The 22,846-nt window shown below is 38.3% G+C and overlaps 1 protein-coding gene across 3 annotated transcripts; it reads left to right on the top strand.

Annotated features, from left to right (window-relative positions):
- The first annotated feature begins 74 nt into the window (after positions 1 to 74).
- LOC123715141 (Golgi-associated plant pathogenesis-related protein 1-like) lies at positions 75 to 22,545 on the top strand. 3 transcript variants are annotated; one of them, XM_045670019.1, is made up of 8 exons: positions 75 to 208; positions 590 to 697; positions 910 to 1,056; positions 2,726 to 2,804; positions 11,497 to 11,646; positions 13,365 to 13,494; positions 19,992 to 20,081; positions 20,408 to 22,545. In XM_045670019.1, exons 3-8 carry the CDS (start codon positions 941 to 943, stop codon positions 20,590 to 20,592), a joined length of 750 nt encoding a protein of 249 aa, XP_045525975.1. In that variant the 5' UTR covers positions 75 to 208; positions 590 to 697; positions 910 to 940; the 3' UTR covers positions 20,593 to 22,545. The 3 variants fall into 3 exon arrangements, with proteins under 3 accessions (XP_045525975.1, XP_045525958.1, XP_045525966.1); XM_045670002.1 differs by having other exon boundaries at positions 75 to 697; XM_045670010.1 differs by having other exon boundaries at positions 75 to 697; positions 2,729 to 2,804.
- Positions 22,546 to 22,846: the final 301 nt, after the last annotated feature.

Below are 22,846 nucleotides of genomic sequence, written 5' to 3' on the forward strand. Positions count from 1 at the left end.
ATTGTTTATGTCAATGTCGTGATGTCAGAACTCAGAATCCAAACTAATCAGAATAATTCAACACTCACATGTCAAGATAACTAAAATCCAACATTAAAGTTTAAACTATAACGTGAAACATTATTATTAAACTTAAAGCAACTAATTGTTCAACAGAAATGAGCCCATAGTTGCAGGGTTCTTTAGGATTTGTTGTTATTAAATAACGGTACAGTAAAGTACGCTTCTATGTCTAGATATTTTCGGTTAACGTGCGAAGCAAGAAATGATAATATTGTTTGAAAATTTTCTGTGGGTCCATGCGCGCGGCCTAAGGATAATGAAAATACTAATTCTAAGCGCCTGGTATTTTTAAATAGCAAATTTAAACGACTAAAGATCAGGCGAGGCAAGAAAGTTACTTTTTTCATTCAATCTCCAACATCTCAGCAATGCTGCATTTTCAAGGACAAATCTATCAGTAGTCAGTTGGCTGCCAGCAGCCGAGCGAGACACACGATGGTATCGCTATGACGGCACAACGCGATCGTCGCGACGACAATGTCGAATTGTTACCATTAAAATCTATGCTAGTGAATAATAATTACAGGGAAGATGAAGTGTACTATCCTGCGGCTCCAGCCATTAATAATAATCCGTCAAGTTCTAATCTTAACGACTATACGCTCCTGTCGAAACGCACACCGGCCTCAAAGCGGTATTTTCTTTGTATCCTTTCATTCCAAAATATCTTTTAAATAAAAATTAATAGTGTTTTACTTTAATTTCTGTTTGAAGTAAATGTATATTGCAGTTTTATGTAGTTCTGCCTAGATTGAGTTACAGATATCAATTCATAAATTACAGTAGTAGGTGCTTGTCAAACTTAAAATAATGTGTTTTATTACCAGTAATATATTATCTCTTAAGGCTTTTATCAAGAAATGCTCAGCCGTCGACAATGCCACCACTGTTGACACTGTGTGGTGCTCCTCCACCTTCTAGAAAACGGGAGGAGATAGCAGCTCTTGCTAATTTGAAGAAAAAAGTGGCTCCTGCACTCTTACATCATGATAGGTAACTTTTAGAAAATTACTTTATTTTATCACTTTAGTTCTAAAGATATGCTGAAACAAGCATAGTTATCTCATACCTATCTTGCTGTTTTGGTTTTTATTTATATAATTCGGTTATACATAATTACAGGACTACATGTAAGTTTATGAACGATTTCAATTATAAGTATTATTTATTACTTTCCCCTAGAGTTCTTCTTTATAGTTTCGCCAATAGATAATATGATTCCTGTGGAGGTTTAGGTGTAAAATTCATTGTTGTATGTAAATTGACTGAATTAGATATAATCCTTGTTGCTATAAAGTTCGCAAAAAATCTTTACGAACTCCTACAAATATTTTAATGAAGTCTCCGTTCTTTACCCACTACACCAAAATTCATCAAGATCGATTCAAGCCTGATATTGTTATACACATAATTAATAATTCTATAAACCTTTTATCAGTACATTATTTCATATTTCACACCTTTACCTGTAACATTCCTTACAAATTAACAAATAATTACGTAATTAAACTACTTATTTTAATTAACATATTGTACTTTGTTAAGAAACCTTGAAGTTTATCGCACATCTATTATTAGACCCAGACACGCACCCCTTGAGGGGTAATTTTCTTTAGCTCGCCATTTCCGAACTTGTCACGGATACGATGTCAAAAGATAAGTTACTTAAACCAACAACAATTGACTCAAAGCTAGAACAAATACTTAATTTTTTTAGATCCCTGGACGAACGTCTTTCAAAGTTAGATTAGAAGACTCACGATGAATCATGTCAAACAAGAGCGAGTTAACCTTAAGATATTACAAGAAGCTTTTCATGGAGCACTTTTAATTAATTACCAATTATTTATTTATAATTTAGCCATGAAACCAATATGGACGCAAGGTATCTAACTATAGAGTTGGAACAGCAACTTTTTCGATTCCCAACCAAGGTTCTCTAAGTCATTAATTGGTACAGCCGCAATATCGATATCCTAAAACGCGACTTAAAGACAGAAAGCGTCGACTAAGATATTAAAAAAAAACATCTCAAAGCCAACTTGGCATAAACGGCCTTAACGGTAACAGCGTTGAGGCCGCTTTATTCCTCGATACACTGGGCTAGGGCGTAGATTCAAAAAACAAAACATTTGAAGTAGTGCTATTTAAGGAACTATAAATATAGTGCGAACTAAAGTGAAACTACGCGAAAAAGCTTAAATTTTAGTGAACACTATGAAAGTCATAGGTTTATATTGCAGTTCTTTACTGTGCTGTGAATGGACTTTAAATTATGGAAATCATGTAACTTGTGTAAGACTATTATTATCTATTAAATAGGCTAGATTATAGTAGAATTAAATAAAACAATAGTTGAAACATTAAAAATCCTGCAACGGCTCATGGACAAGAAACATTTCTATGTTTGGTTTCATTTTGGCTCATCATCTCAATACAAAGTGATGTAATAGCGATATTTTATTTCCGAATATTACATTACAAACAAGCAACAACGATATTTCATCGGATTCTATCCTAAGACCCATAACAATATTTATCACAATAAGCCAGCTTTAATAAGTTATTAAGAAGAATTTTGTAAGGCAGATACAAATTTATTAAGATATATAAGATTATTTGTCCCGTATTCTAACAATTTCTAAGTGACCCTATATTTCAGGAGGACAATAAAAAACAACAACGAACCTGCAGAAAATGAAACGGAGCCGCTTGATAACCGACCCAAATTGTTACAAAAGGTAAGTAGCGTATCTGACGAGTAAGTTATGTTTTACTTACTTTTTTTATAACGGTGGCTTGGTCCTTCGCTACAAAATCTATAGATAAGTAATGAAATAAAAATAATAAATCAATAGCGCTACAACCTTTTTAGGTCTGGGCCTCAGATTTCTGTAGGTTTTGGTAAGTATTTAAGTAATTAAATAAAATTCTGTTAATTTGTTTTCATGTATTATCAATCTAATCCATAATCCATGACTCTGTTCTGTGCACAAAACATACGTTTTTTTCAATAACATTTTAATATAAACTTGGAGTAATAAAATCGGATTAATAAATTCGTTAAGTTATTAGCTCTTATAAAGAGTAATTAATTTTTTTAATAGAATCGTTTAATAAAATTCCAATCTCGACTAAGAGTAGAGGTTCAAATCTTGATTTCGGGGTTTTCCCTTAAATTTAGGGGGAATCAAGAGGTCGTGGGGGGTTTTTAGGAGGTACTTTTTACAAGAAATTACTTTTTTTCTTAAAAACGCTTTTATAAGCTTAAAAACATTATATCTCAATTTAAATTCAAAAATCAACCAACAGACTGAAGTAACCAAGCGTGGCTATAACTGATGTATCAAAAAGCTATAAGTGTACAAGAACTGTAGAGGTTTTTAGTCGACATTTATGCGTATTTCAAATAGCATCACTGCTTTGTACCTACGTCACCTACTACTCATACCTAACGTGACCAGAAGTCCCGTTTTGAACGGGACTGTCCCATTTTCTAATTACGAGTCCCGCTGTCCCTGAAATGAACTGTGGGACGCAAAATGGTCCCGAATTGAGAAACCGCGCGAAAATTTGAGCAGCGTGAGAGTGTAAAAAGAACGTGCCAAGAGTTTTATATTGCAACAAATTCTGTTCAAGAAATTTAAGATTTTGGGTACATTTTGTAATTCGTAACTTTTAAGCCAACTAACATTTATTAAATAAATAACTTTAAAGAAGTGTTTTTTTCTTTCACTACTTATTATTTGACCTAAATTAAACCAATGTCCCATTTTGAGTTAAATAATAAATGGTCACTTTATCATACCCCACGGCCGCGGCGTGTCTTCACCGTCTACACATTTCTACACATGACAAAACTAAAAAATCTCAATGAAAATGGTCGTGTTTCGGGCACTGAAGGCTGATCAACTTGCATTTTAAGAAACTAATTTAAATAAAAGAGATGCTGATATCTGCCTACCCTGTCGCATTGTGAAATGAAAATTGAAGTCTATTTATATTCGTACTCTATACGCCGATATAGCTCTGGTAATTGGTAATTTGCAAATGCACCAATCAAATGTCATTCATAAAACATGAGCAGTTCCAGTTTGATGTTCCATTTGAAATTAATTGGTTATGCCAAAAATAGACGTTCTATATACAATATACAAACATATAGCAAGTTAAATAACTCATTTAACTTGCTATATGTTTGACGATGATTCAGTATGGATTCCATGGTATTTGTTTTCTTGAGAATATCCAATAAATACCTTAATTTCTATTAAAGGTATTAAAGTGAAAATTTAAAAAGGAAAGTAAATTTTTAACATACAATTATATTATGTTAAATTTCTAACACACGATTCATACAATGAACCTAGTTTTTAAAAATTCTTATAATTGCTTGCCTAAAAGGTATCAAATGATACAATTAATAATATGACAATATAAATACATTTTCATTTTATTTCGGGTTATTTCCAAATGTAGATAAAAGATACGGAAGTTAAGCTAAAAGCAGGATGTGATTAAGGAAGTAATTTGCATGTTAGGGGTGGCCCTGCCCTTGACAACCGAGGGCTGTCACGACCTTCCTGTACTGTGTCCTCCCTTTATAGGACCATTCCGACGAAATACACGAAATAAGTCTAAAACTGTTTTGTAACTAGATAACCAAAAATGATTGGTTTTAATAAAAAACCGTCGTAGGGTCGATCCCCGTGCACCAATGGACTTTTTTATGCGCATTTAACATTCGCACATCACGCTCGAACGGTGAAGGAAAACATCGTGAGGAAACCGGCTTGCCTAAGACCCAAAAAGTCGACGGCGTGTTTTCCTAGTGGGAGTGCCATGCTGTTGCCTCCGGGCTTCAGCCAAACGGGCAGGCACGACCGGGGCAGTACCACTGTCTTTCAGAAAACCGGCGTAAAGTGATACAAAAGGTTCGCCTTCTTGTACTCGCGTTTCGTGCGGTGAGAAAGATTCCCGGAGCCCATCCCCCCCCCCCTCTACAAGAAATATGAATGTGCAGAAGAATCAGAATCTACCCCAGGGGGGTACGACACGCGGTGGAGAATCCCCCTCTGGGCGTCCACCACCGGGACACTCAGCACCCGGTGGTGGACGCACAGGCTGCCCTTCGTATTCTGGGGGGGGGCAATTCTGCGCTCTTTAAAAAAAAATATCGGTCTCGGGGCAAACGGAGCAATCCAACAAAGGCACCCCCATCCACACTCGCCGTGGACTTCACAAATATTAGGGGGCTCAACTCCAACATCCACGCTGTCCACTATCATTTAGAGACTGCGAAACCGGCTTTGCTCTTTCTTACCGAGACTCAGATTTCCTCCCCGGCTGATACTTCTTACCTCTCCTACCCGGGGTACAAATTGGAACATTCATTTGTGCCGCGGGCTGGAGTTTGCGTGTACGTCAGAGAGGATATCTGTTCTCGTCGCCTCGGGACGCTTGAAGGAAGGGACCTATCTAACCTCTGGCTGCGCGTAGACTGCGATGACCATCCGCGATTCTACGCATGCCTGTATAGGTCCCATAGCGGAAATGCCGAAACTGACCGACTCATTGAGCACATCCAAATGGCTACAGATTCCCTGCTCGAAAGGATTCCTACCGCCGAAATCGTGATACTTGGCGATTTTAACACCCACTATGCCGATTGGCTCGCCTCTGAAACCACCGATCACGCGGGAAGATCCTTTCACGACTTTGCTTTAGCCTACGAATTGACGCAAATGGTCCCTGCGATTACGTGAATACCAGATGTGGATGGTCATAAACCTTCTTTGTTGGACCTTCTGCTGACTTCACATCCGGACCTACCAAGTCTCTGTTGACCCGTCACTGGGTTCATCAAATCATTGTGTGGTACGGAGCATTGTGCCGCTCACGCGCCATTTACGGCCTAGCTTTGCGGGCTGTCGCCGTGTGTGGCACTATAAGTCAGCAGATTGGGATGGGATGCGGTCTTTTTTTGCGTCCTACCCTTGAGGGCCCATCTGCTTTTCGTTGAGTACTCCGGATGCCGTCGCTGACTCTGTCGCTGATGTGGTCCTGCAGGGCATGGAACTCTTTATTCCATTCTCTGCGGTGCCGGTCGGTGGCAAGTCCCAGCCTTGGTTTAGGCGTTCGTGCAAAGAAGCTTTGCGCCGTAAGCGTGAATGCCTTAAAGCCTGGGCAGAAGTGGCGACATCCTGTGATGCGGCTAACGGCGAACGTAAAAAAGCATACAATTCAGCCTCTAGGTCCTTCAAACGGGAAATCGCTAAGGCAAAGTCAGAGCATATTGGCAGGATTGGTGAGAAATTGGCCCACCTTCCTTCGGGAACTCGAGCCTTCTTGTCTCTTGCCAAAGCTGTCCAAGGGAATTTCTGTCAGCCCTCTATTCCACCACTGCATAGGGAGGATGACTCACTGGCCCATACGGCAAAAGAGAAGGCCGATCTTCTAGGCTGTCTCTTTGCGTCGAACTCAACTTTGGATGATCAGGGGAAGGAACCACCGACATTATTGCGGTGTGATACTACGATGCCCGAAGTTACATTCTGGCAACGTGATATCCGTAAACATTTATTTTCCCTGGACATCCATAAGTCGAGCGGGCCTGATGGCATCCCCCCAATTGTGCTGCGTACTTGTGCTCCTGAGTTGGCTCCGGTCCTAACGCGCCTTTTCCGGTACCTGTACTCCCTCAACACTGGTCCGAAGTGCTGGAAGACAGCTTTGATACATTCGATCCCTAAAAAAGGCGATCGCTGTGATCCGTCCAACTATCGCCCAATCGCAATAACATCCTTGTTCTCCAAAATATTGGAAACTATTATTAACGGCCAGCTCTTGAGGTATCTAGAGGGCAGCCAGCTGATTAGCGATTCTCAGTACGGCTTTCGTCGAGGTCGCTCGGCTGGTGGCCTCCTTGTATACCTTACACATAGGTGGGCAGAGGCAATTCAGTCCAAGGGGGAGGCGCTGGCGGTAAGTTTGGACATAGCGAAAGCCTTCGATCGGATGTGGCACAGAGCACTGCTCTCGAAGCTTCCAGCCTATGGGCTCCCCGAGAAATTATGCAACTAGATTTCCAGCTTTCTCGCTGATCGGAGCATTAAGGTCGTCATCGACGGAGCATGCTCCGACCTTAAACCCGTCAATGCTGGTGTCCCACAAGGATGTGTCCTATCCCCGACCCTGTTTATTCTGCATATTAATGATATGTTGCAACTTAGCAACCTTCATTGCTATGCGGACGACAGCACTGGGGATACTTTTTACACGGGCCGGGCAGGTATTTCTCGGGCTGTTGTTGATGAGTGCCGAAACAAACTTGTGTCTGAAGTCGAAACTCTTTTACGTGGAGTCTCGGAGTTTTCCGCTAAAAAAACTCCCTTTGTCGCTACTCCCCTCTTTGAAGGCACTCTCCTTCAAGCCTCAGCTAACATCGGAATATTGGGCGTTGACATATCGAATAACGTCCAGTTTCGCGGTCATTTGGAAGGGAAGGCTAAATTAGCTTCCAAAAAGCTTGGTGTGCTCAGCAAGGCGAGACGGTACTTCACTCCGGGCCACCGCTTGCAACTATATAAAGCGCAAATTCGGCCCCACATGGAATACTGTTCTCACCTCTGGGCGGGAGCTCCCCAGTACCAGCTCCTTCCACTTGACCGTATTCAACGAAGAGCGGTTCGAATCGTCGACGACCAATCACTTTCCGTGCGGCTTGATCCCTTGGCGTTGCGTAGAGATGTTGGGTCTCTCTGCATCTTCTACCGCATTTACCATGGGGAGTGTTCAGAAGAGTTGTTCGGTCTAATACCCGCAGCTGAGTTTCATTATCGGACGTCAAGGCAAAATACAAAATACCATCCGTATCACTTCGACGTCCGTCGTTCCACAACTGAGCGTTTTCTAAGGCAGTTTTTGCCGCGCACCACAACTATGTGGAACCAGCTGCCCATTGAAGTATTTCCGAACCAAATCGACTTAGGGTCCTTCAAGAAAAGAGCGTACCAATTCTTGAAAGGCTGGCAACGCACTTGCGAGCCTTCTGGCAATGTGAGTGTCCATGGGCGGCGGTATCGCTTCACATCAGGTGAGGCTCCGGCCCGTTTGCCTCCTATTACATCGGAGGGTCGTCGTCTTCAGACACGGAAGGCTGATCACAATATGTATGTAAATTAAAAAATGGTGAATATGTATTGAAGTCTAAGACATATTTGGAGACTGTATGCTACTCGCAGTTCGTAGGTTCGAGCCCCAGATGTGTGCCAATGGACTTTCTGTCTATGGGCACCTCAAATACTCGCTTGTACGGTGAAGTATAACATGGTAAGGAAACCGGCATGTCTCAAATAAAAATATCAACCACAAGCGTCAGGTTAAAGGAAGACCTGTCTATTAAATAATAAAAAAGGAACAGATGTAATCTGGGGCCTACGTTTGTAGCGCGACTGAATTATTATCATTTATTATATATGAATAATAGTATAACAAACAAAAGCAAAAGCTCCACTTCGTTCGGGTTCTTCACCTGTGTACGTAAAAAATCTGCAAATCTAAGTGCTGGAAGCGGTGTTGTGTTATTCTATTGTCTACGGATTACGCGAGTTCTACACATTAATAAGACTTCTTCAATGGATATAAACGAGAATTACATAGACACGATTGCTAATAAGCGAGAAACGTCGAGTTTCGTAAATAATGTAATCTTTGTTTGATGTAAAACATTTCTAATTTTATTTTACTTAAACGAGCCTTTTTGTTGAGATTTTCGAGGGACCATAAAAGTGGTCCAAGGTTAACGCCTTGATGGTTAGAAATAGGTCAGTTCTGAATTGAAACTTCCGTAGCCAATATCAACTTTTAACAGCTGTCGGTTTGTTGATATACTTGTTTGTTCAATCTTGTTTATAATTAAACATGTTGCACGAACAGTGTTGGCCTAGTGGCTTGAACTATAACTCATTGAGATGTGTCATATACATTTGACGCGTATCAGACTTATCGTCATGTCCTATTTCTGAATCTTACGTAAGACACGTACTCCTTACAGTGACACGACCTTCAGTAATGAAGAATACGATTAAGAAGAAGACTCATGCGGATCACTATTTGTCCATAAATAAAATCGTTAATATATGGAGGCTTAAGGTATATATGAGGCATTCGTATCAACAAAGCAATATTGGCCTAGTGGCTTCAGCGTGTGACTCTCATCCCTTAGTCCATAAGGTCCGAAACCCAGCTGTGTACCAAGGGAATCTTTCTATTTTCGTATTAAACACTCGCACACTAAAGCAAGGCATCGTGAGAAGACCGTATCATATGCCTTAGATCCATTAAGACGACGCTAAATATCAGGCTATTTGTGGGATTATAGCGCCACTAGATACGGTCATTTGGAAGGAAAGGCTAAGTTAGCCTCTAAGAAGCTTGGTGTGCTGAGCAAGGCGAGACGTTACTTCACCTCGGGCCACCGCTTGCAACTCTATAAAGTACAAATTCGGCCCCACATGGAGGTACTCTTCTCAACCCTGGGCGGGAGCTCAGCCCAGTACCAGCTCTTTCCGCTTGACCGTATTCAACGAAGAGCAAATAGAAATGTCGACGACCAGTCACTTTCCGAGTGGCTTGATCCCTTGGCGTTGCGTAGAGATGTTGAGTCTCTCTGCATCTTCTACCGCATTTACCATGGAGTATTCAGAGGAGTTGTTCGGACTAATACCTGCAGCTGAGTTTCAGCGGTCGGTCGTTAAGGCAGAATACACAATACCATCCGTATCCACCTTGACGTCCGTCGTTCCACAGCGATTCTAAGGCAATTTCTGCCGCGCCACCACTACGTAGGACCAGCTGCCCATAAATATTTCCGAACCAATTCGACTTGGGGTCCTTCAAGAAATGAGCATTCTTAAAATGCCGGCAGCGCGTTCGCGAGCCTTTTGAAGTACGAGTGTCAATGAGCGGCTGTGTCTAAAATACTTACATAAACAATCACACTTATTGTTGACACTGACAGACCCAGGAAATATATTTATAAAATTAATTTTCCTTTGGATAGAAAAAGGCATAAAATTTACTTATTTTATTGCTTAAATAAAATTAACTTCATAGTTACGATATAGAGACTCCGTTTATCACGAGATCGTTTATTCAAATAAAGAAAGTCTTCAATAAAATGTGTCCGGCCCATTGGTCGGCACGTCATACGTCTTTTTTTTATTAAAATGAAATAATTTAATAATAAATTACAAGTGCACAATGACTACGTTAAAATCACAAATATTCACAATCATCATAATCCATCATAAAACTTTTGTGCACGTCACCTAATTGTATCGTAAAATAATTTTACAGTAATGTTATTCCAATTAGTTAACACAGTTATATGCTTTGGAAACCATAAATACGAACGCTTAATAATTAATTCATCCACAAAAATGGACCTATTTATACCAGGCTTCTATAAGCTGAAAGAGATGAATACTGAAGTATTGACGCAGAGGCTTTACGCAGACTGCAGAAACCCGCACTCATTCATTTGCCAATAAGATGCTGCATTTAGCATGTGAATGCGACACATCCGTATTTGGATCAATTGTTTTAAATTTTCTTTTAGGTTTTTTTGTAACAATACACTAGCGAATATAGAGAGAGTTCAAAAGTTATGGTTTTAGTAATGAATACCAAACTATAATAAGTTGATTTTTCAAGTATTTCGTTCATTAACAAGAAGATATTATTTTATATGAATTTTGAAGTTTGATATATATATATATATATAATAGTAACTAGTAAAAAATATACAGGTATACAAAATAATATATATATATATGAATTTTGAAGTTTGATATATATATATATATATACAATATTTATTTTAATAGTTACTACTAAATTTCACTCCATGGGTCTTTATATTCAGTAGCCACAAAGCCACCCTCGCTTAAGAAATATCTTTTTGGCTACCAAATTTGGCTATGAGCCAACGCAAGCAAGCCTTTCTTATATTTCATGGACTTACATGATGCATATACTTTAGAAGACTTACATAACCAACTAGGTAAAGCCGGGACAAGAATTTCGTACGACATCGCCTAGTCTAGACAATTTATTTATTAGTCTATTTAATATCGCTTACAAACAAAACAAACACATTTTTACTGAAACAAAATAGTGCTCGTTATTTTGTCTACGTACGTAGAAGAGATCGAATTTAAAAGAAAGAAACGTCTACCTACTTTAATCTATCTAAAACGTACCATCGTTGGCCACCATCGTTACCATCTTTATTATTTCCAAAATAATGTGATCCAACTTAAAGTAACTTTGAAGCTCTTGGTAACGTGTATTGTGTCTTTCAGTACTACTATTAGTTACAATTTTTTAATCTATGAAACACATTTTGAGTATACATTTTTCGGTACGCAGGTACTACGGACAAGGCCTGTGAGCATGGTGGTGCAGTGGAGTGAGGTGAGGACAGCGTGGCAGGACAGTGATTTTATTACGGAATGTCTCTGCTGGCATAACGTCTACCGGCAGAGGCATGGAGCTCCCCAATTGTATATGGCGCCTGAGGTCAGTTTTTAGATAGTGATGAATATTAACGTACTTGAGTTTTCTTCATCCACTTGAAAGCTTTGCAGAGGCGAAATGTCCATAAGATATCTTTAGTAAGTTTTCTAGATACTTTATCTGAGTGGCGAATACTTGAAAATAATTTAAAAATCATCTATTAATCAACAAGTAGGTAAGATTATAAATTTTATTCGTTTTGTATACAATTTTAGTGTTTAGTGGTAAACTGAGATTATGGGCAGAGACAATAATGACCATACTATGGCCCATTAGGAGGGCCCGAAATTTGCCTGGTATAAGTAGTAACTTGAAAACGTTCGGCTAAGATAGGTGTTGGTCTAGTTAACTAAGATTTTAATAAGTATATGTCAAAAAGTTCACTTCGAGAAAAAGTGATGTAGTTTCCATCTTCTTAAGTTAGTCAACAATTTTATGATGTTTAGAGCACATGTTGAGTACAAATCGTAATTGTATAAAAGTTTAATAAATTATAAGTCGCTAAAGCTTGTGTTTATTTTTACACAGTTATTTATAAAACACTACACGAAGTAAAAGTTATATTACCCTAAGTTTCCTATATTTTTTCGCTACTTGAGAATTGTGTGCATAATGCCGACCCAATTTAAACTTGTTTGCGAAGTTATTATTCCATTCATTATTCCATTCACAATACGAATCTTCAATTGTTGAACATTACGCAGTTGAAACACTAATTAAAATTTTATATAATATATTTGATCACGCGCGCTGCAGTGCGGTTGTGAAAATTACTATTATACAATAGGCTCGTTATGCGTATAACTTTTAGTTAGATTGATTGAATGATTTTCAGATAGATAAGAAAGAAATATTGTTTTGTGGTTATACATAAAAAATATATCTTTTTACATTTTCTTTTGTTCTATTTGACTTCATGAGAAGACCGTGGGTGTGGGCCGCTTGCGAAATATGTAAAAACGGGAAACTAATCTTCATACATTAATGTAATTTTTCGTTCGACGTAGGTACAGGACAATGACTATCGAGTCCACTATTGTTATATAAAAAGCATTTTGGAAAAAAAGTATTGTAGAATATTATTTTATATGTCTATTAAAATTTAAAGAAATAAGGCATTACAGCATACAATTATATAAAACGAATTATTACATATTATTATATGAATAAATGACACACTGTGATGAGATGATGATGATGACTGCATGAGAGTTCACGCATTACGTATTAACTCAAAAAGTAGTGAGAAAATAAACCCGCTTTTACTAACGAGTTGCCGTCTTAACGTTCTATAAAAGAGCCAAAGCCCAAACAAACATTCAAAGGCTTTTTATTTAAAAATAATAAGGCTCTGGCCTACATCTCACTTCACGTAAGCAAGATGAATATGTCTTTGCTCCACAATGAAGCCTCCACTAATTACAACATTTTTAGTAATTTACGCTCGCCTTTGGGCGGCTTTTCCATAGTAATAGTTTTTTTGTTTTTAGAGTCGTCTTCGGTTATCTCCAACCTGCAGTCATTTAGACCTAAATACGATAATGTAATGTATTCAACAATTGGGTATATATTGGACATACATTATCAAGACCAAGCTAGCTTTTTCAAGCACGTAGTCTGTGCAACAAACGCTGTCGATTTTTAGGTCTTAAGACGTGCAGGATGGAACTTGTTGGACATAATGAAATTCGGTGGAGTTATAAAAATATTTTGTGTTATAGTTGTGTGACTATGCCCAGGCTTGGGCAAATCACCTGGCACACACCAACAAGTTTCTCTACAGAAACGACCGGGATGTCGGACAAAACCTGTACCAGAGACCTGTGAGCGATATACAACCCGATATTACAGGTACTTTTTTTATACATAGATATATGGTTATTTAAAAGAGGAAATTATAATTTAAAAAAAAATTCAAAACAAAATTTCTGTCTGTGTCTGTCTAAAGTCTGTGTACAATTTGTACACGTTTTAGCGACATTACACCTACATATTGTTATATACAAATAAAATAAAGGATACATATATGTATCCTTTTTTATTGGGGGTTTCCTTGACGTAAAGTTTAAACTTATATAGCGGAAGTTTGGTTATATGATCTAGAATTTTGTTATATATCTGTATACATTTCGCCCTAAACGAGTGGTCAGTTTTATGAAGTCTGAAAGCTGGAAAAGCAAGTCTATTCCTACTTCTTGTGTTTAAATTATGACAGTTACTGCGTTTTAGAAATGTATTTATGTTTTTATAAAGGTACATAATATTTTCATACCCATATTGGGAGGCAACTGGTAAAATACTGATTTCTTTAAATAATTCTCTTATAGAGGCACGCGGTTTTGATATATATATAGCGCGTATTGTTTTTTTTTTTGTGATACCAAAATATCTTCAATATCGGCCGCTGAGCCCCACAACAACATACTGTTACGAAGACGGGTCGACTGCAATGTTTCTAGATTTTTCCACTACTAAGAGAACTTTTCAGCAGGCTGTAATATGATTTCGGACCGTTTCAGGAGAGGGTTAATCACATATTAGAAAATTTTAATTTCCATAATGTTACCCTAGTTTTTAGGAAGCTGAAACCTTTTTTCAGTCGGTTTCAGAACATGTGTAGTAGAACTTTCTCGAAACTAGACTGAGCACGCTAGAACGCCGTCCGACAAGGACGGAGCAACGTGCGAAAGAGACAAAGAGTTCGGACGTTCTAGAATTGTGCAATCGCTACTCAGTAGCAAGCCCGCCTAGAGAGTTCTCGAATATTGTTTAGAATTATTCCCAGGGATATATAAGCGAGCCGAAACGCGACTAGTCGCCTTTAGTTTTGAATGCGATAACGAGAGAAACACCGAAGCGATAAAGTGAATACAAGTGATAAAGTACTGTGTGAAGTAATAAGTGATTGTTTTTGTGTGCTATAAGAGCATTTCTGCAATTACAAATTAATTCTCATAAATTCCTCATTGACTACCAAGAAATAAACCCTTGAATAAATCTACGGCATTTTCTATCCGATCCCTAGCTCGTAACATTTTGGTGTCAGAAGTGGGATATAAACATGCCAATTACTCCAAGGGAGAATCAAGAGGAGTTTGTGGCAGAGTCTCCAGCTGCGGAGGGAGTGCAGACAAGGGCACAATCAGCACGTGACGCCGCCCGGCGACAAAGTTTCGATTCAAACCGCGGCATGGGTGAAAGTAACGATGGCAACATCCTCCTTGCTCTGCGGCAAATGATGGAGGAGCAGGCACGCCGTCAGGAAGAACAGGCACGCCAAATGATTGAAGAACAGGCACGCCGTCAAGAAGAACAGGCACGTCAAATGATTGAAGAACAGACACGCCGGCAAGAAGAACAGGCACGCCGTCAAGAAGAACAGGCACGCCGTCAAGAGGAACAGGCACGTCAAATGATTGAAGAACAGACACGCCGGCAAGAAGAACAGGCACGCCGTCAAGAAGAACAGGCACGACAAATAATGGAAGACCAGGCACGCCGTCAAGAAAAACATACACGCCAAATGATGGAAGAACAGGCTCAGACACGCTCAGACGGAGGAGCAGGCACGACGTCAAGAGGTGCAGGCTCATCAGATGATGGAGGAACAGGCTCGCCGTATCGGAGAAAAACTTTGTGACCTGAAAATACAGGTAGATAAAAAAATCGAGAATTTGGAATCTGATATGGATTGTAAGCTATCCAAGCAGGATAAACGTATCCTTGGAATAGAAAATGAAATCCAATGCCTGAAGACCACTGGTGTTGTCACGACTGTAGCACCACCTGGAAATCTGAAAGTGCTTCCCTTTGATGGTACATCTTCTTGGGGCGCGTACAAGCTGCAGTTTGAGACTGTAGCAGAGTCAAACGAGTGTACTGACGATCAAGCTGTTACCGCCCTTATTCTGGGACTGCGAGACGAAGCCCTCTCCATATTAGATACCAAGAAAGGTAAGGTGACGTTGAAGCAACTACTAGATGTATGGAGACGCACATTTAGAGCACGTTTACAGGGTTCAATTGAAGGATAGAATACAGCAGACAAATGAAAGTTTGCAAAAATGCGGACTTGAAATAGAGAAGCTGGTAAGGAAGGCCTACGCATCCTCACCAGATGTTGCAGACAAGATGTTGGTTCAAGCTTTTGTCGACGGTATTCGAGACCGTGAAATTCGAATGGCTGTGCCTGTGGAACCTTGGTCACCATAAGGACCTTAAGGATGTTCTTGGGGCAGTTGAAGAACGCATGGGGCGTTGGAGGTGGAAGGGATCATTTTGCAAGGATCATCGACCTAACCGCATTAGGGCTGTCACGAAAAACCAAGTTCCCAACGTGGACCCACCTGTTACCTCTGCGGGGAAATAGGGCATATGAGGATTTCATGCCCTAAAAAAGATCTCAGAGGCGAAATAAAGACTAGACGTGGGGAACCGGAAGCAGCGGGTGTGACTGCCGCTGAACAGCGGCAGGGAAACGAGTAGAAGCCAGGACCACGGGGCGGGTGCTGGCCGGTTCTGTAAGGAAGGCCCCAAAAGTTATGATCACTCAAACTCAGGATGGGAATACCATTGTTATCGACGGAGAAGTAAACGGATGTAGGTGTGAGTTAACCCTTGATACTGGAGCTTCCCGGACAGTAATTAGATACCAACTTCTGAAGTCATTTTACAAAAGCCTTTCTGATGGAAATGTACAGCTCCTTACAGCCTTCCCCTCGAACGGTTATGTGCTGACCAGTACAGCACATAACCGTTCGAGGGGAAGGTATCGCTACCTTCAAGATTGGGGGAAGATCATACAGACATAAGTTGGCTATTGCTGACATCGTGGATGACTGTATTATCGGTTTAGATTTCATGAAGCATTACAACTGTAAGATTGACTTGGAGAACGGCACGTTCAAGTGTAGAGATGAGGTAGTTTCTCTAAAAGGTAATACATTGAAGGGTGGGTATGACGACTATAGATCCATCACTGAAAATAGTACAGTCAGTAAACAACGAGATATAGTTCAAGAAGTATTGTGTGCTTTCTTAGGTTTATGTTCTTACTACCGAAGATTCGTGAAAAATTTCGCGGATATTGCAAAACCTCTTCACAGACTCACCGAAGAGAAGAGGAAATTCACATGGGATGGAGAGTGTGAAGTTGCATTTAATGAGCTCAAGAACCGACTATGTGAGACTCCGATACTAGGCTACCCGGAACATGATGGCGAATATGTGGTAGATACAGATGCCTGTGGAATTGGCATCGGAGGTGTACTATCACATGTAAAAGGTGAGCGCGAGGAAGTAATAGCCTACTTCAGCAAGTCGTTATCGAAACCAGAACGAAACTACTGTGTCACTTGGAGGGAACTACTGGCTGTTGTGAATACGCTGCAGCATTTTAGTAAATACTTACTAGGTCGCAAGTTCCGTTTTAGAACAGATCATGCTGCATTAAAATGGCTACTTCAGTTCAAGAACCCAGAAGGACAAGTGGCTCGATGGATCGAACAATTGCAAGAGTATGACTTTGCTACTGAACATCGCAAGGGTAGAGCGCACGGGAACGCAGATGCATTGTCTCGTAGGCCATGTGAGGAAGACTGTAAACATTGTACAAGACACGAAGGTAGAGAGGTTGCCCATGTGAGGATACTGAGAACGGATACCATTAGTCCAGATTGGTGTGGTAAATTAATTCAGGAAGAGCAACAACAAGACTCTGACATTAAACCAATTCTGGACTGGATGAAATCTTCAGCTATAAAGCCGCGATGGAATGATGTTGCATCTACTAGCACCACGACCAAGAGTTACTGGGCTCAATGGGATAGCTTAGTTCTCCATAATGGGGTGTTATGTCGTAAATAGGAAAACGCTCGTGGGGATGCATCTAATTTACAGTTAGTTGTGCCAAGATCCAAGATTCGCAACATATTGGAAATATTTCATGACGGCTCATCAGGCGGACACTTAGGTGTAAAAAGGACTTTTTTGAAAATTAAAGAGAGATTTTATTGGATACATTGCCGCGAAAATGTAGAAGACTGGATTCGAAAATGTAAAGCTTGTGCAGCTGTTAAAGGCCCACAGTCGAGAACTAGAGCGAGTATGATGAAATACAATGTCGGAGCTCCATGGGAGAGGATAGCTGGACCATTTCCGTTAACTGAAAAAAGAAATAAGTACATCATGGTTATTATGGATTATTTTACGAAGTGGCCCGAAGTATTCCCTATTCCCAATCAAGAGGCAGTTACAGTAGCTGAGATACTTGTAAATGACGTATTCTCTAGAGTACCCTTGGAAATGCACAGTGATCAGGGAAGAAATTTTGAGTCTCTACTATTTCAAGAATTGTGCCGATTAATGGGAATTCATAAGACGCGGACTACTCCATATCACCCACAGTCAGATGGAATGGTGGAACGCTTCAATCAAACTTTGAAAACGCACTTGGTAAAACTGGTGGACAACCATCAAAAAGACTGGGACAAGTATATTCCATTATTTCTAATGTCATACCGGTCTGCGGTTCATGAAACCACGAATGTTACTCCTGCTTTAGCCATGTTTGGGAGACAACTTAGATTACCAGCGGATATTGTAACTGAGCGACCACCTGACACGCCGGAGAGTGTTACAGAATATGCTGCGGATCTGCGTAATAAACTGGATGAAATCCATGAACACGTACGAGCATCACAAAGCAAAATAAGTGAGACTACGAAGATTAGGTTTGACAGAAAGACGAATCATATAGAATTTAAAGAAGGCTCGCAAGTATGGCTCCATAACCCAACAAAACGAAAAGGCAAATCACCAAAGCTTCAAGCTAACTGGGACGGGTCCATACACGATAGTCACGAAGATAAATGACGTTACCTATCACATAAAGAAAGTGGGTGGTTTAAGGAGCAAACCGAAAGTCGTTCACATAAATCGATTGGCTCCCTATAAAGGATGTAATGATGCTCGGGACGAGCATGTCTAAGGAGGGGGTAGTGTTACGAAGACGGGTCGACTGCAATGTTTCTAGATTTTTCCACTACTTAGAGAACTTTTCAGCAGGCTGTAATATGATTTCTGACCGTTTCAGGAGAGGGTTAATCACATATTAGAAAATTGTAATTTCCATAATGTTACCCTAGTTTTCAGGAAGCTGAAACCTTTTTTCAGTCGGTTTCAGAACATGTGTAGTAGAACTTTCTCGAAACTAGACTGAGCACGCTAGAACGCCGTCCGACAAGGACGGAGCAACGTGCGAAAGAGACAAAGAGTTCGGACGTTCTAGAATTGTGCAATCGCTACTCAGTAGCAAGCCCGCCTAGAGAGTTCTCGAATATTGTTTAGAATTATTCCCAGGGATATATAAGCGAGCCGAAACGCGACTAGTCGCCTTTAGTTTTGAATGCGATAACGAGAGAAACACCGAAGCGATAAAGTGAATACAAGTGATAAAGTACTGTGTGAAGTAATAAGTGATTGTTTTTGTGTGCTATAAGAGCATTTCTGCAATTAATTTGTGCTCATAAATTCCTCATTGACTACCAAGAAATAAACCCTTGAATAAATCTACGGCATTTTCTATCCGATCCCTAGCTCGTAACAATACCATACTTGTGAAATTGAAGTAGGATGAAATGTAAATATTCGAGCACCATGTATCTACATAATGAACTCGGTTACCTGCTGGATTGCTTTTGATAACACCATGCGAGTATTTTATTTTAGTATAGTAGTTTTTTTTCTAGGTACATGGTCTTCACATATAATTATCAAATCAAAGTACTTATATATAATATTGAAAAATCATATCAAAAGAGTGTACGGTGTTTCTTGCCCATTATTCTCATATATAGTTTCATAGAAACTACCTATTAAAAGGGGCAACTAGTTTTTTTTTTAATATATTCATGTTGTAATTTTGAGTTTGAAAAGTCTAAAACGTTCTAACGCAGTGACTGTCACAATTTAATGGGCCTAATTGAAATAACTGATTTGACTTATTACGTTACGTTATGAACACTGTCAGAAGACTGGTACAACATTTCTTTAATTATTGTAAATATACCTTAACACAAATTATTAAAAACGTAAGATTAGGGATATATAAGAGATAAAGAGAGTGGTTGCCTGAAAGAGATCGCTCGAAAGTAATAAGGCCGCCAGTTTTCCCTCCTTTTCATTTAATTATGCCAATTGTATTATGTTTCTGCAACGAAGTGTTAATAAATAAATGAGAAAAAGCCTTGCCTTGTCTTCTTTACAGTGCTTAATATGTTAGTTAACGACTGATTGTTTTTGTTATTATTTAAACACTTGAAAAAAGCAATACATGTGTATTGTTTCAGGGCAAGAGGTATCATCGTATTGGTACGCAGCGGTGCGTCAATACAGATTTTTCAAAGAGCCAGATGTCCTCCATGCTAATGTTAATGCTGGTAAGATATTGATCTTCGTTTTAATATCGCTAGGATTGGCCCGATTCCTACTCTGAATTCTATTCTTGAAATGACGTTTTAATCCTTTAATGTATTTTTTTTCTTTGTTAGTTCTACTTCGTAAATATTATTTTGCTATTCTTAAAGGGCAGTTCTACATAAGATGTACCGCTACTACTAAGATACTAGTACTTTAGTTAAATATATTGTCTTTGATTACCTAATATTTCCAAGGAATTCCTGTATTGTGGAAACAAAATTTTTGTATATGACCAGCGGTTATAGTTATATAATACTAATTAATAAACTATTTGTCACCAACTCAGGTCACTTTACACAAATGGTGTGGATATCAACTCGCTACTTTGGTGTCGGAAAAGCGCGTTCCCGCGCTGGTAAAGTAATAGTGGTGGCTAATTATTCACCACCTGGCAATAGTTCTGGCCAATTTGAGACCAATGTGCTTCCACCGCTTCCGGACAACACTGCCGAATTGCCGCCGGAACAGTGACAAAGGTTTTCTATACGTGGTAGGAGACTTAGGATCGACGCCACGATGAATAGATAAGCAGTATCCTATAGAAGGCCTACAGAAAGTTACATTATTATTATACTGATCTGTTAAAACTACTTCAGAATTGATGTACTGGTAGATTCATTATTCTTATCTTGACGAAAATAGTTGTTCCGGAAAGCCATCTCAATATATATTATAAATTTTATAGCACCTAAAAACGGTTGACGATTCAATTAAATCTCAATTGTGGAATGTCGAGCGATCAATAGTCGATAAATGTTTCCTCGTATGGATCACATAATTTCAATATTTTTATTGTGACCCGTTGTTATTTTACGTACAGAAATTAAGATCTATAGGTACTTTTTGATATAAAAAAAAACATTTTTTAATTAAAAAAATTGTTTCTTTGGCTTTCCTTAGCCACTGGAACAAGACTGAAATTTAAAAAATCACATTTTAAACATTAAATATTATTTCAATTAGAACAAATAGTATTAAAATATATGTGTAGTCTTTATTAATTAATGAAGCTTGATATGTTATAAAAATTATTAGAAAATGGTTGTTTCGCCTGAGCTTACATTTGATAACGGTTTTTGCTAAAAGCAATAATTTTATGCACATTTTAAATACATCGAGATTAATATTAAGGTTAGTTATTTCAGCCCAAAATTAAATTAAACTCTTGTCAGTTTTCCAGTCTTTAAAATACTTAGAAGCCAAGATATATAAACTTGTTTTATCACAAGTACCATAAGATTGAGAGTTTGACTCAGTCACAATATCTTGGAGCCTTTTAGGAAAATGCAGTTGAAATAGATAATTATAAAAAAAAGATAGACATGACATTTCTAAGTGTAGATATTGTGAATGAGGCAGGCTAAGTCTCCTTTTTTTATAAAAGTGTGCTGTACAAGCATAGCTTTTATTACCAAATATTTCTGCTAATCTGCATTTAGAATAGTATTAAATCTACGCTCTTCCCTTCACCCAACATCCGTCTTCCCCTAAGGTTGATATTCTTATGTACACTTGTTAAATATTATCCTGCCTAGGTATAGATTTTCAAATGTATTTTAATACAGATATCACCAAACTTAACTAAAATTCCTTTAGAGCATTATATGTCATAGAGTTGATTATTGAAACTAGTGAGGAAGGTAAAGCTCATTTATTATAGGAAAGGTATGTGAATAACGAAAAGAATGTGTTCCTTATTATGCTATAACCACCTTTCCTGTGTCTTTGTAATACACAATGCATAGGTTAGAAGTAAAAGTTTTGTAAAACCATAATTGTTACCGATTGAGATGTAGACTCCTGATAAATAAATAAGTAATGAAACAGACACCCCTAAAAGGTTCTGGAAATGCCAATTGCAAACCTGTAAAACATTTTATCCAAAAATGTCAAATGCCAGCCTATAATGTTCTTTCAAAGTCAACTTATTAACACATACATTTTTGGTAGTTTTACTAAGTGTGGTGCTATCTGTAATGTTGTTATTTGGATGTAGGTATTGCCTAGAGTTATTAGATTGTTCAATAAGATATTTTAAGAATTGTTCGTTTTAGATTTATAAGAGATTTATTTAACAGGCCAAGAAATGCCTAATTTGTTTTCTAACTAAATAAAAAATTGCATAATTAATAGTAAAAGTAGTTGTTTAAGAATTGTTGTAGTAAGAGATTTCTAGGTATTGATTTTTAATTTTTATGCTCACAATTTTAATTACAATTGTTGAATTGCCTATTAAAAATAGGGTTTTATAAGACATAGGTTGCCTACTAAGTAAATTTAGATTATAGATGCTTCTGATAAAAAGCCTGTGTAATGAGAGAATATTATTATGTACTTGTTATTTGTATAAAAAGTCGAAATAAGTTATAAAATACTAGTAGCAATGTGATTTCTTAAGCTTACATATAGCTTTTACAACTTAGTTTAGACACATTTTTGTACTGTATATTTTATTTTAAAACATGATTTAGAGTAATATGAAAAATAAACATCATTGCACATAATCATCTCAAGAGATGACTATTAAATGTAATTCTCACAATATTTTAATTTACTTTGTCAAATATTGTTTGAGCATTTTATTTGGTCTCAGATTGACTGATTTATGAATTTTTATTAATATTATTTATTAGTTTCATAAGTAACGGCTGTGAATTGTTAACTGATATACTAATATGTGGCTTGGCAATATTTTAAGTTGAATTAAAAAAATAGTATTAATTTC

Source organism: Pieris brassicae, chromosome 1 (genome assembly GCF_905147105.1).
Source record: "Pieris brassicae chromosome 1, ilPieBrab1.1, whole genome shotgun sequence".
NCBI classification, from domain to species: Eukaryota; Metazoa; Arthropoda; class Insecta; order Lepidoptera; family Pieridae; genus Pieris; species Pieris brassicae.